Source organism: Chelmon rostratus, chromosome 15, assembly GCF_017976325.1.
Source record: "Chelmon rostratus isolate fCheRos1 chromosome 15, fCheRos1.pri, whole genome shotgun sequence".
Classification (NCBI taxonomy): domain Eukaryota; kingdom Metazoa; phylum Chordata; class Actinopteri; order Chaetodontiformes; family Chaetodontidae; genus Chelmon; species Chelmon rostratus.
In genome coordinates this window covers 3,192,272-3,205,125 of record NC_055672.1, presented here as the reverse complement: position 1 = coordinate 3,205,125, position 12,854 = coordinate 3,192,272, and the positions used below count along the sequence as shown (strand labels likewise).

Below are 12,854 nucleotides of genomic sequence, written 5' to 3'. Positions count from 1 at the left end.
GAGGAACAACAGCATGACTCACTGATGAGGATCTGTCACACACAGTTCTGATGTCGGGTGGTTTCAATCTGTGATTTTCACCTTTAATCTGGTGCGTACGAAGAGAAGCAGCGGGCTGAGACGAATACTGACCGGAGCTCGTGGAGCTGAGCGTCTGTCGAGGGACGAACTCGGGACAGTTGATGAGCTGGGAGAAGTCAGTCCGAGGGGAACCCACGATGGTAGGGGTGGGGATGGGCCAGCGCTCCGGGTCGGTTTTACAGCGAACCTTGTCGTCCACCAGCTCCACCTCTTTGCTGCTCTTCAGAGCCTGGAGAGCAGGATTTATTAAGACCAGGACAAATATATTTTCCTATTTCTGAATGTCAGATCATAGCCAGATCTGAATCTCATTAAATGCTACATGTCATCATTTCTCATGGTGGGCTTCTTCTCAAATGTTTCTCATTAAAGGGATTAAACCTTTAAGGCTAATACATGAATGAAGGTGCCAATGAGACCCTGAGGTCTTTGTGTGCCGAAGATGACATATGTGACATCCTGAGAGCGATCAGTGGCGCTTAAAGCCGCACTAATCAATGATGTGACATTACCTCCATGATGAGGCTGATGTCCATGGTGAGGGCCTGCACTCTGTGGAAGCTGGCGATGAGGGAGATGGGGAGGAAGCCCTGCGCATCCATCTTTCTCCGCAGGAAAAAGTCTCGCTCCAGGTTGTGGAGGCTGAAGTAGTACTCGCTGGAGGAGGACAGCAAAAGCATCGTTTAATCAGGAGCGCAATCGCACGATTAAAACGATGTCTTAATTATAGACCTCGCAAAGAGAGCAGCACCGGGAGGAGCGTGAACGTAGCTGCTGATTGAACTGAAACAGCTGATTAACAATTTAATGTAAATCAAGTTTAAAGACAGACACCACCAATTTTACACATCAAAGTCATTTTAGAAAACGACCCTGATGATGGAATCGTGATGTCATCGGGGTTAACTCAGCTCGGGCTAAGCTTGGAGACGACGTGTTTTTAACAGACAGACGGCATAAACAAACCTGATGTGTAGAGTTTGAAATATACGGGTGTTTAAACGAGAGGTGGGGTCTAATGAAACATGCTATCCAGTTGCATTGTGGGAAGTGTAGGATCTTTGTGGAGCTGGAGCCAAACTGAGGGCTCAAAGTCTGGGTGTCGCAGCATGGGCTGAATTCTCTGAGTTCACAACTGTAAAACTCAATGAATTCAGGTTTTGTGGCTGGTTAGGCAAAACAAGCAATTTAATTTATCATTAGCAAATGATTAATCAGTTCATGAATGAATGAGGATCAATATTTAGATCTCCGTAGCAACAGAGAAAAACAGAAAAGTAACGTATTCATGCAAAACTGTGTCACAATAAATGTTGAATATTCTGCCTGGAAAACCAAAACTGTACGTGGAAAAAGTCTCTATGACTTGTCACACCACTTTAAGTCACCACACGCACACGCACGCACACGCACGCACGCACGCACGCGCACACACACACACAGTCGTCTGGACGTGGAGCTCGGCCTGCAGGCGGTGGGTCGTTGTTTCATGTGGAGAAACGCCGGCTGAGTGAGCAGCCTGAATAACGCTGAGGGAGACAAGAGAGAAGACAAGAATGTGCCGTCTTCCTCTTCCTCCTCCTCCTGCCTCCCTCTCTCACCCTCCTCCTTGAAATCCTTTTTTTTTTTAACATTTCCTTGCTCAGGCCTGCATATAATTCATCGCCTGTCCCCTCTGAGGTACTCAGACTATATTTAGGCGTCCACCTCACCCTCCACTATTCTGAGTCTGCTGCTGTAATGAGGCCAAAGCTGTCAGTCAGACACAGAGTGCACGCTGCCCCCTGCAGGACACACCGAACCCAGAGGAGCCGCACCGACTGCACACGCTCTGTTCGCTGCTTATCAGTCCTAACGACACACACACACACACACACTTTTCACCTTGACTTTATCTGTTATATCAATGTCATTACCTAATGTAATAAAGAGCTAATTGGATGTAAATTACACATTAAACATTACAGTTAAAGCTTCTAAAAGCATTTTGAGTGAGAGTCTTTTGGATGTGTTTGACGCAGTTAAAGATGTTTTTAACATTGTTCCTGCAGTTCCAGACGTGGCTCTTTGACAGCTAACATCAAACAGCTTTGAGGAAAGTGGCAGAACCAATATATGGATTTAAAAAGCACCCAAACTTGTGTAATTAAAGCTCCAAAAACCCCAGTTTTAAGACTTTTTAAGGATTTCTGTGATGCATTGTTATTGCAATGAGGTTTATGAGTTCATTTTCCAACAACATTCCTTATTAGATAAATGCAGCATGTACACACTTCTAAGATTATAGTGTGTAATTAGGTTCTTTGAATTTTCAGTGTATTTATTATTGAATAAGTCATTTCAGGCTGCAACTAACAAATGTTCATTACTGATTAATCTGCTGATTATTTCCCTGATTATTCGCTTTATTGTTTCAACTAAGCAAAAAAAAAAAAAGAGCGAGAATGAGAGAGATGGCATATTTAAATCGCCCGTTCTGTCCAACCAACAGTCCAAAACCTAAAGATATTAAAATTTGATGTCATATAAGACAAAGAGGAACAGTAAATGATGTAATTTGAGAAGACAGAATCACTGAATTTTGCCACTTTTGAATGAAATGTGACTAAATTTCCTGTCAATCGGCTAAATCATAAATCAACTAATTGATTGAGTCCTAAGGTTATCATTCAAATGAAGACTGATGGAATCTGGAAAAAGAAAAAATGGCTAAAATGTGAATTGTATTGCATAAAATGCTGAGATTGAAATAAAAAAAATGAGTTTAAAAACAAACTGTTCTATAACCAAACATGTTAGTAAAAGATGAAAATGACAATGCTACATGCAGCTAATTCATCATTTCTCTACTTTTTAGTCAGCTAAAAGTGTAAAAGCCTTAAGGTATAAGGTGTAAAGTAAATATATAAATGCCTAATTGTAAAGTGGTTGTAAAAACAATGGTAATAATAAAGTTTATGATATATCTTTCATACAGGAGGTATAGTTTAAAGTGCTTTCAATTAAGGAAGAAACAGATAAATACAGGAAAATGAAAACAACACAACACTGTGTGATAAAACCAAGCAATGGAAGTATTACATAAAAGAGGCAGCACATAGCAGGTGTGCTCAGAATAAAATATGTGAACGATATGACGACGTGCCGTTAGACTTCAATCCAAAGTGTGGAGGCTGTGGTCAAAGCCAGTCAAAATAATACAGAACAAAGGAACCAAATGACGGGCTGCAGTTATGCTGTGCGGGTATTTTGTTCGCTGCTCGTGAAGGAAAACAGTTCATTCTTTATCCTGCGAGCAGAATCAAAGTCAGAGTAGTACGTCCTGAAAGCCTCCATATTGCTGCAGAAATGACCCGCAGCCGTCCGGATTAACGAAAAACAGAAAGCTGTCGTATACTCACATCTGGCGTTTGATATATTCTTTAAGGAGCTTTTCATCCACGGTGTACATCTGGACCTTCCTGCCGTCGTCGTAGTAGTAGACCATGTTGGTGCCAAACTCTGAGGGGACCTGAACCGAGCCGTCAGACGACTGCGAGTCCCGGAAGCTCTGAGAGTATTCATAACGGCCTGAAATAAGAGAAACGATTACTGAGCGAGTGGTGAACATGGAAATGCTGTTTTCTAGCAAAGGAAGTGAAGGAAAACATTTAAAAAGTCAGACTGCACACCAGAGTTTCTCATGTTTTTACAAAGGCTGCAAAATAAAACCCTCATTCAAAGCTTTGCTGCGAGGAATTAAAAAAAAAAAACACAGATTACACAAACAGAGCAGGTCAAATAAGGCGAATTCTTAAATTAGAGACAGAAAACAACACCGGCAACATGACTGTAAATTATGGGCGTTAATCCAGCGTAAAAATGTGCCGAAACTGAAACCGTACCTCGCCCACGACCTCTCCCGCGCCCACGACCTTTCCCTCGGCCTCGTATTCCTCCGCGGACGCTCCCGCCGTCGCTCCGGACGCTGGCGGCGTCGTCCCCGAAGTCCCGCTGCTCTCTCCTCCAGCCTGTCGACAGGAAAACACGACAGCTTCCTGTCACATCTGACACGTACGCCGTGCAGAGGTTTTCACCGGTTTCTTACAACCTGCAGCGACGTCGCTACGACCAGCACGTACAAGGCAAGAAACATGTGAGACGAAGTCCTCGGTTTAGCCACATTATCCACTTTTTAGAGGCCTCAATAGAGGCCAACAATAGTTTCAGCATCAATTTATCTGCATTATTATTTCTACTATAGATGAATTAATGGTTTGAGCTGCAATAGGTCAGAATATAGAGAATAATATCCATCAAAATTAACAAAAATATAATTTAGGGCAAGGACAAGCCACAAATTCACACATTTTAAATCAAGGATCCATTAAATTTTGGGCATTTTTACTTGAAAAAGATACTTAATTAATCAATTATCAAAACAGCTGATCATTTATTGTCTGTTTACTGGCTACTCAATTAATTGAGCGATCGTTTGATGACGAGTGAGCGCACCTGAAATGTGGCTAATCTGCAACAAAAGATTCAGGTTTTCCCTCAGGACACTGGAAATTATTATCATTCAATCAATATTTTGGGGGCTTTCGAGATGACAGAGAAATGACAGGAAATTAGGCGAGGGATGGGGAATGAGATGCAACGAGGGTCCCGGATCAGACTCGAACCAGGTGGTTCATGGTCGGCATCTAGTCATTAAATTTAGTTTTCTTTACAACCCATGTGACCGTCTGACTCATCCTCCTTCCTTCCTCTTCCGGAGGCTCGATGCTCCCGGATCTCAGAAACAAAGTCAATGTGTCAAACGTCCTCATAACCGATAGAAGTGATTGACAGAGCTATGAAAGTAAAACTAAATCCGAATCATTGAGAGCAAACTAGCAAACTCACTGAAAGAGCATTATCAGTAAATCTGAACACAGCTCGACATTCACGCCATGCTCTCGCTCTGCTTTGCATTCATATTGGAACAAAGCTGCAGACTCTGGAGGGACAAACGTGATGAAACACGAAGCGGCAGGCAAACAGCGAAGCCAAACCAGCGAGCGAAGAAGCAAAAACACAGACTGAAGGCGTGAACAGAAAACAGCGTGCCGCTGGCCACTTACTCCTGCTGCTATCATGCGCCCTGTTATTATGGAGTGTGTGACTGGGCGACGTGGGGTCGGGTGCGTCGCCGGCTGGCTCGGCGTCCAAATGTGGCGGACCCTCGCCAGGCGTCTTGTCGCCGCCGTCGTCCCGGGACGCATCCTCCAGCGGCAGAGACACCCACTTACGTTTGTTACCTAGCGATGATTGCACACCGAAAACACAGCTTGAAGAGCTTTATTCCAAAACGCCGGAAATGTAGCTTGGAACAAATTAAATCAGCGTGTCAGCACATGTTGAAGATTTATTATATTTAACACTTTTTCTCTTTATTGCTGACAGCCAGGAGACCGTTAGCTTAGCTTAGCTTAGGACACATTTTCTTCTTCTTTTTTTTTAACACTAACAAACTTTAAAAGCACTTGTGGGGATGTCGAGCGGATGACCTCAACTCGTTTTGGAACAAACATCTTCACTTCATCTCTGGTTTGATGAAGACGGAAAGAATCGGGGTGAGTGCAACACAAATGATTATCAGAGCAGAACATGCACCAATCGATCGTCACCACGCCGTGATCAATACAGTCAAAAACATGCTCGCTCTACACAGCGATCATCCGGTGAAAACATCCATCTCCTAAACTGGTTAAAGTGGATTTTTTGGCTCGTGACATTTTATTTCTTCTTTAGTTAAAAAAAAAAAAAATAGTTGACAGTCTGGAGATGAATCTTTTCACATTTTCAGACCAGTTAAAAGGATGCTGCTCAGCATGCTTCACCGAGTGAGAAGAACTCCTCACCCTCACCTCCTCGCTTCTTCAGGGCGGCGCTCTTGGCGTCCTGTCCCGCCTTGGACTCTCCATCTTTGGGCAGCTCTCCCAGGGGGTCCAGCTGAGCCTCCTGGTTCTCTTTGCTCTCTCCGCCGTCGTGGCTGCTCTCTGATTTCCTCTCCGTTCGCTCCCTCCTCTTCTCCTTGTCTCTGCGGGAGGAAGGAGGCTTCTTTCCGTTGTTGTTGAGGACATTTTGCTGTTGCTGGAAGACGGAGAGACCAGCTTTTAATGATACTTTCAGTAGATTATGAAACCTCATGTGCCCTTCAGCGAAAAAACACATTTCGGGTTTAAGCTCAGGCTCTTGTTGCAAGGATGAAACATTTACTCACACAGAAAAGTTACGCACATTTTGTTTTTCTAGCTCATTTTAAAGCAATACAAACTACAAAAGACATATCTTCACTGGTGTTTTACACTTTAAAAAGTGGAGGATATCGCTGTACTTTTCTAATCTTCTACAGAAAATAAAATATTCTCTTCCGCAGAGCAAACAGACGGAGGACAGCAGGACAGGAACCTGTCTGGTGAAACCTGTCACTCATTTAAACAGTTCTACAACTCGTTATCTGGGAAACTCTTGGCGTGACGAGGGCGCCACTCCCAGTGTTTCCCCTTACGTTCACTCTGCAGCGGCATGCTAACACGTCACACGATCGTTAATATCCTCTGCTCTCGTGTTTGGGCGAGGTTAGCCCGTTCACGCACACCTCACACAGGTGAGGTGAAGATAATGTTATCAGGATGGTTACAAAGAGACTCGGTAGTGTACGACACGCTAGCATGCTGATGGATTCAGCGTCTATGTTTTTAGCTGAGGTAGACCTGATAACATTTGGCTAAACCCGATGGGTGATGCACTGTGAGCACTGTGCCAGACTCCATTTAAAAAAAATTAAATTAAATGCTACGTCATTTATGAGCAACCGATCATACAGTACATTAGGAGGCATTTTTGGCCTCGTGCCCTCTGACGTATTTGGCATGCAGTTAACACACCAGTCATAATTTTGTCTTCATGAAAACTCAACCCCTGGCATTTGCTCTTGTATCCTTCACCACCGTTTCAAAAGGAGTAAATTACGGGAGTAGAAGGCGAAACAGAATTAAAAGTGACAGATTTATAAAATAAGTGCTGTGCGGTGGATCTAATTTGTGCCGATGTGAAGAGTGGTTTGTGTGGATTTCAATAAATATGATGAATATTGCTAATATTTGAAAAGTAAGTGATAATATTCAAAGAAACTTTAAATTGTTAACTTTGAGAATGAAATTTGGTGCTGTGTTGGTAAGTGGTATCCACCGTCACTGATATATTTGATTTATCTAACATCACACACACATCCAACCACACACACTTTTCATACCTCTTTGGCCAGTTCACCAGGTGTGGGCCAGTTTGTGATATCACTGAAGTCACTTGACTGTAAAATTCAGAGAGAAAGACATTAATTAACAACAACAAATCATCAATTGAACACTGAGAAGTTGACCCCCGTCACCTGGACTCGTCTGATTACGTTAACAGCGTGTGCGGGTCGGGTAGAGTCTGAGCGCCGTTCTGGTAGAAACCAGCTGGGGCGAAAAAGGAGGTCAGTGCTCCGTTTGTGCGGAGACTGCAAACAACTACGATAAACAGGCCGAGTCACTTTCCACCACCGCGAATGTTGTAAATTTGGACAGCCTGATATGAGATCAAGGTTAGACAGACGAGGGTCACAGTTACACTCGGACCTGCGTGGTAAAAACTGCAGCACTGATGTTTTAATCGCATTCTTCTACAGGTGTGTTACACAAAAGGAGTTAATCACTGCGCTTCTGGACACAAGAGTGATGGAACAAAACAAAATTCATCCTTCAGGGTATTCTGGCTTTTAAACAACTCTCGCTGATGCTTGTGTACTGACCGAAAAGTGTGCTTAAAGGGTCACCAAAATCATAAAAAAAAACAATTTTTCCACTTTCTATTAGTAAGAACAGACAGAACAGAACAACAGCAGCTAAAAGTTAATACCATTGAGTTATTGTTTTGAATGAGGGATTTGTTTGCACTTGGAGAATTAAAGGTGCCCTGTGGAGTTTTCTCGAAAACAAAGCTTATGTTTACATTCAGCGTTACTTATTGTGCATATCCTTAAGCTGAAATGTGCTCAATGCACGACCTTCTCATAGAACATTTGCAAAGGTGTTTTTTTTTTTCTAAAGCATTTTAAATCCAACATTGAACCTGGCAGTTTTCTTCTGTCTTTGCTGGCGCATTAATGCGTATTTTGGGAAGTTTCCTGTATCTGTAGATCAGTGGAATAACATAAAACCACAGGCACATGGGTCCTTGTGTGCATGCACGAGACAAACAATACATCAAACATTAGGGCTAAACAATTAATCTAAATATTATCAATCACTGGCCGAGTGCAATATTAAAATCACAGCAGCTGCAGTGTTTTTGATAAAGACGAAATGTGTCACAACGTACGATAATGAATGAAGCATTGTGGCGCTACAGAGACGACCCGACCTACAGGTCATGTTCTCCAGATGTGAGGGGACCGAGCAAAAGTCACTTCATCATCAGTGAAAAAGAAATCCAACAATGACCAATAAAATCATGACTCATATCGCCATCGCATTATCTGTCAGAAAAATCGCAACATGGGGGGTTTTGTTTCGCACGTCGCTCAGCCCCATCAAAAATCCCGCCAAGCACCGTTAACAACATAATTAGGAACATTTCTTCTGAGAATTAACCAAAATGTGTAAAATTGCATGAATAAATAAATAATAAACAGTGTTAGTGCACACAGTAGCATCCAGCAACAAAAAAAATGTGCAATACATATCAATACTTAAAGATAATATAAAAAGCTAATATTTTGTGATAGTGTACTTTTGTGATAGTGTACTGTGTACTGTGTGTGACAGTGGTTATAAACATATCAGCCAGCCCTAACAGCATGTGATCACAGCGCAGCCTCAGCTCGTCGCCCCTGAACACGTGAATTTGACCTTGAAAATGTGAACAGGTTGCATTATGGGTCACCGGGGTTCCATTATTTTCTAGAACTGTAGAAAATAATGTACCAATCAGTACATAAAGTGTAGCATTAAAGAGCCACAGAGCCGATGCGCTGAGGGGAAAATGTGTTTCGTTTCTCACACATGTCAACACTTGCCAGTTTTAAAATCATCATCTATCTGAAGATGAGAAGGTGAGTTCATTCAAATTCTGACATTTCTTTTATATTATTTGGTTCCCTTCCAACTATTAATCTTAAATAACTGCTGTGGAAAAACAGGTTGGAAAAAAGCAGCCAGTCAGCAGCTTTAAACCAGCTCACGTTTGGAGAGTGGCAGATGTTAATTTCCCATCCTGCATGTCAGTACCTGGCAGAAGCTGAAATACGAGCATGCGATCCCGAAACTAACTTCAAAAGAGCTCAATTAAAACACTTTCACCACTGAGACATCGACCTGTGTCTGTCATCTGTGTATTTGGACACCTGATGTTTTTAAGGTTTGACTGAGAGAAAAAGTGGAGACCATTACCTTGCTGGATTTTCTTGTCCTGGGCTTGCTGGCACGGACTACTTTCAGAGCATTCTGTTGATCTGCCGATACAGGATCAAGAAGTGAAAGAGACATCATCAGATTTGACAGGACAGGCCTCAAGCTAGCTGAGTTTAATCTTTTTAACAGCCGCAAGCCGAGTCATCTACTCTTGCATACTCTGCTGTGCAGCATTAGGAATTTCTGTCAGTGCAGAATGAGTAAATCACCCCCCACCCCCCCATATGACTGAGTGACTGAACTAGTTGAGGGTGTTTTGTGTACAGCCAGTAGCAGCGTGTGGCTGCGTCTCTGCAGGCAGCTGCAGGCTGGGAGTGGCCCGCTGCAGCCTGACAATCCCTATCGCTCGGCAGAGGATGGTCGGATTGATAAGAGCCGCGGAGCCGAGGCTTCCACATGAATGGGTGTATGCCCGACTGAGCCTGCACACGTCCACCCACAGAGCTGCTTGTACAGTTACACTGTAAAATGATGCCTGTGCTCTCGTCAGAGTCGAACCCTTCAAATATAGCTCCCCCCGGTCGCTCCGTGCTCTGACACACATTCGCAACTCAAATTCATTTGACCGACTGCATTTAACAAAGCTACTGTTTTATTTCAATACTTCACATTTGTTACCAAATAAATGCTACCGCAGCAATGAGTCACTAGTCTTATCAATAAATTCCCACATGTGGAGTGAGCAGTCTTGCTTCTTTCAACATTTAAACTGGCGCTGAAATGATTAGCCGATTAATCAATTGGCAATCACACAGACAGAAAGTCAATCAATCCACTTCTGAGATCCAATCAATTATTAAATGGGTACTCCACTAATTTAGCATTAAACTTCCATAAAGTTGGAGGGGCTTGTATGACAGATATTTTAAAAAGGATAGTTCAAACTGAGGCAGAAGGTGAAAGATATCGTGATTTTTAGATTTTAGGAGTAAAAAAAACACACTGGAGCCTACATTTCCCATAATGCAGTAGCATCTTCCTGATCAGCATACACATCTTCCAAACTCCACACACACAGTTTGTAACTCTGGCTTTTTGTTATAAAAGTCACAAGTTGAAACCAAGATAACCCTGATGACATCACAATGACATCACCAGGGTTATCAGGACTCCCTCCAGAGCCACAGGACGCATAATACAACTGTCTTCAAAGGATGCGTATTGATCAAGTGAGCTCTAAAGAACACTTGTTAACAATTTTGATAATCAATTAATCGTTCGTGCATTTCAATAAGTACATAAGGCAGAAAAAAGCAACCAGTGGGCTCTGTTAACTTGTGATGGGCCTTTTTCAGTATTTTCTCTCATTTTCCAAATTTAACAAACGATTAAAAACTTCACCAGAAAAATAATTGCTATATTGTTTGTTTAATTAACTAAATTGCTACATTAGCTACATAATTGCTCAAACCAACTAATAACAGCAAGTTGCTACCCCACCTGTTTTGCTTTTACACATCATTCTGAATTTAAAAAGTGTGGATTTTCAGTATGTTTGCTCAGACTATGCAATTTGAGCTCTAGGCACTATTTTTTTTTTTTCATCCACAGTACATGAACAGCTATTAGATTCATCCAAAGTAAACATCATCATTCATTTAATGCAGCCTTCTTTTAACTTTTCCACCTGCCAAGCCACCTTGTTCACACACTTCACTTGTGACAGTGGAGAGCAGGCTGGTGGGAGGAACTGCAGGAAGCCAGGCCATTGGACATGCAAAACGTGTCTTTACAGCAGCAGCAGTTAGCCTGGCTGTCTTAGCTTTTTTTCTTGTTTTTTACACTGAGACAGCACCAACTTGAGGCTGATTATGGCTCATATTGTAGCTCCCCTGTGTTGTATTTAACCAACATTAGCCGTGGCACTCCGTCACTGGCATTTCCAAGAGGGGAGAGCAGTGGGAGAGCTAGCTGGTAGCAGCTAAGTTACAGGCAAAAGAAGTAGCAGTTGTCAGCAATCAACACGTGGTGCTCCGGAGCAATACGAGCACAGAGGGGGATGGGGCAAATATGCTACCCCCCACACCTCTCGACTGCGCTGACATTCAAGTTTATGCACTTCATTCAACCCTATAAAAGCCCAAAAAATGTATGACGGAGCCGTGCGGCAGAGATTACAGCTGATTTCCCTGCAGTGAAGCTGTCAAAATGCCGCAACAACGTGCTCACACGCCGCTGCTGCCGCTGCTGCTGCTGGGGGAGCTGTGTGCTGAGCTGTAACTTTATTGTACACTTCAGTCACGACAATCTTCTCCCATGAGTCCGAAATTTAAAACCATCTCACCTTTCTCTTGGGAGCTGGAGTTGATAGTGTTGATCGGGACCCTGCCTGTGGTCCTCTTCGTCCACGGGTTGACTTTCGGCGGAGGAGCTTCAACAACTTTCCTCTTCACCGCCTCGACAGCCGAGTCAGCGCTGCTGCTTTGGTCATTTTCTTTATCGTTTTCTTTGCATTTCTTGTGCATGTCCGTCGGGCTCTTGGTTGCCTCGGTGTTGTGGCCATCTGCTAGTTGCTTCTCCGAGCCGTTCTGCCCCTGTTGCTCTTGTTCTTTCTGCAGGTGAGTCCCCTCGGACTTGTTTTGGCTCTTCTCCTCCGCTCCGCTGGAGCTGGCCGCTGTCAAACCTGAGTCAACCTGACTACTCTCAACCTCTGCGGACATCCTGCTAGTTTCCTAACAGCGCACTGTGTTAAATCCAGTGTGATTTTTTGGTCCTTGCTCTCTTATCCCACAGAAAAGTCGTGAAAGGCTCAGGGGGTGACCACATCCACAACTTGAGGTAAACAACTTTTGGGCTGGACCTCGCTAGCCAGCTAGCCAAGTAGCTCCTTCAGCTAACTGTTAGCTAGCTAGCGACCATGCAGAAGTCGGCGAGCCCGAGCTAAATGTTGCTGTTTTCCGCCCCGAACGACTGTTTCATATCAACAAGTAGCTACTTCTGAGTCTGTAGTCGGTCACCATGTAAACACCACACGCTAAATTGGTTCACCTGCAAGTTTCGGTAACTTTTTAAAAGCAACTCCTACAGCGACCTCCTCTCTGTCTGCCTCTGGGTTCAACTCCACGCTACCAGCTAAGAGCTCGTGCAGCCAGCTGCTCTCTGCCTGTAAACAGTGACTCCACTGCCCCCGGCGGTCACACGGCAGTACTGCAATACACAAATATATAACTGAGTGCAGAAGTGGTGGAAGAAGTACGAAGATCTTCTAAAAGCAGCAATACTACAGTACAAAAATGCTCTAATACAAGTCCTGAAAGTTCTGCTTTCAAAACGTCAATCAGGTAAAGGTGC

At 43.4% G+C, this 12,854-nt stretch overlaps 1 protein-coding gene across 8 annotated transcripts in view; it reads right to left on the bottom strand.

Moving 5' to 3' along the window:
* Nucleotides 1-12,622, bottom strand: part of larp1b (La ribonucleoprotein 1B) — a 31,077-nt gene extending 18,455 nt beyond the window's left edge. For 4 of the 8 annotated variants that reach the window (XM_041953625.1, XM_041953626.1, XM_041953628.1 and 1 more), the window contains exons 1-9: nt 11,848-12,622; nt 9,543-9,604; nt 7,364-7,420; nt 5,967-6,198; nt 5,187-5,363; nt 3,966-4,091; nt 3,483-3,651; nt 594-738; nt 133-310 (exon numbers count right to left, since the gene is read on the bottom strand). In XM_041953625.1, the coding sequence (XP_041809559.1) occupies nt 133-310; nt 594-738; nt 3,483-3,651; nt 3,966-4,091; nt 5,187-5,363; nt 5,967-6,198; nt 7,364-7,420; nt 9,543-9,604; nt 11,848-12,223 (1,522 nt within the window). In that variant the 5' untranslated portion in view covers nt 12,224-12,622. The remainder of the gene's footprint in view (nt 1-132; nt 311-593; nt 739-3,482; nt 3,652-3,965; nt 4,092-5,186; nt 5,364-5,966; nt 6,199-7,363; nt 7,421-9,542; nt 9,605-11,847) is intronic. The other 4 variants (XM_041953632.1, XM_041953633.1, XM_041953627.1 and 1 more) reach the window with 3 other exon arrangements.
* Between the last annotated feature and the right edge of the window lie 232 nt (nt 12,623-12,854).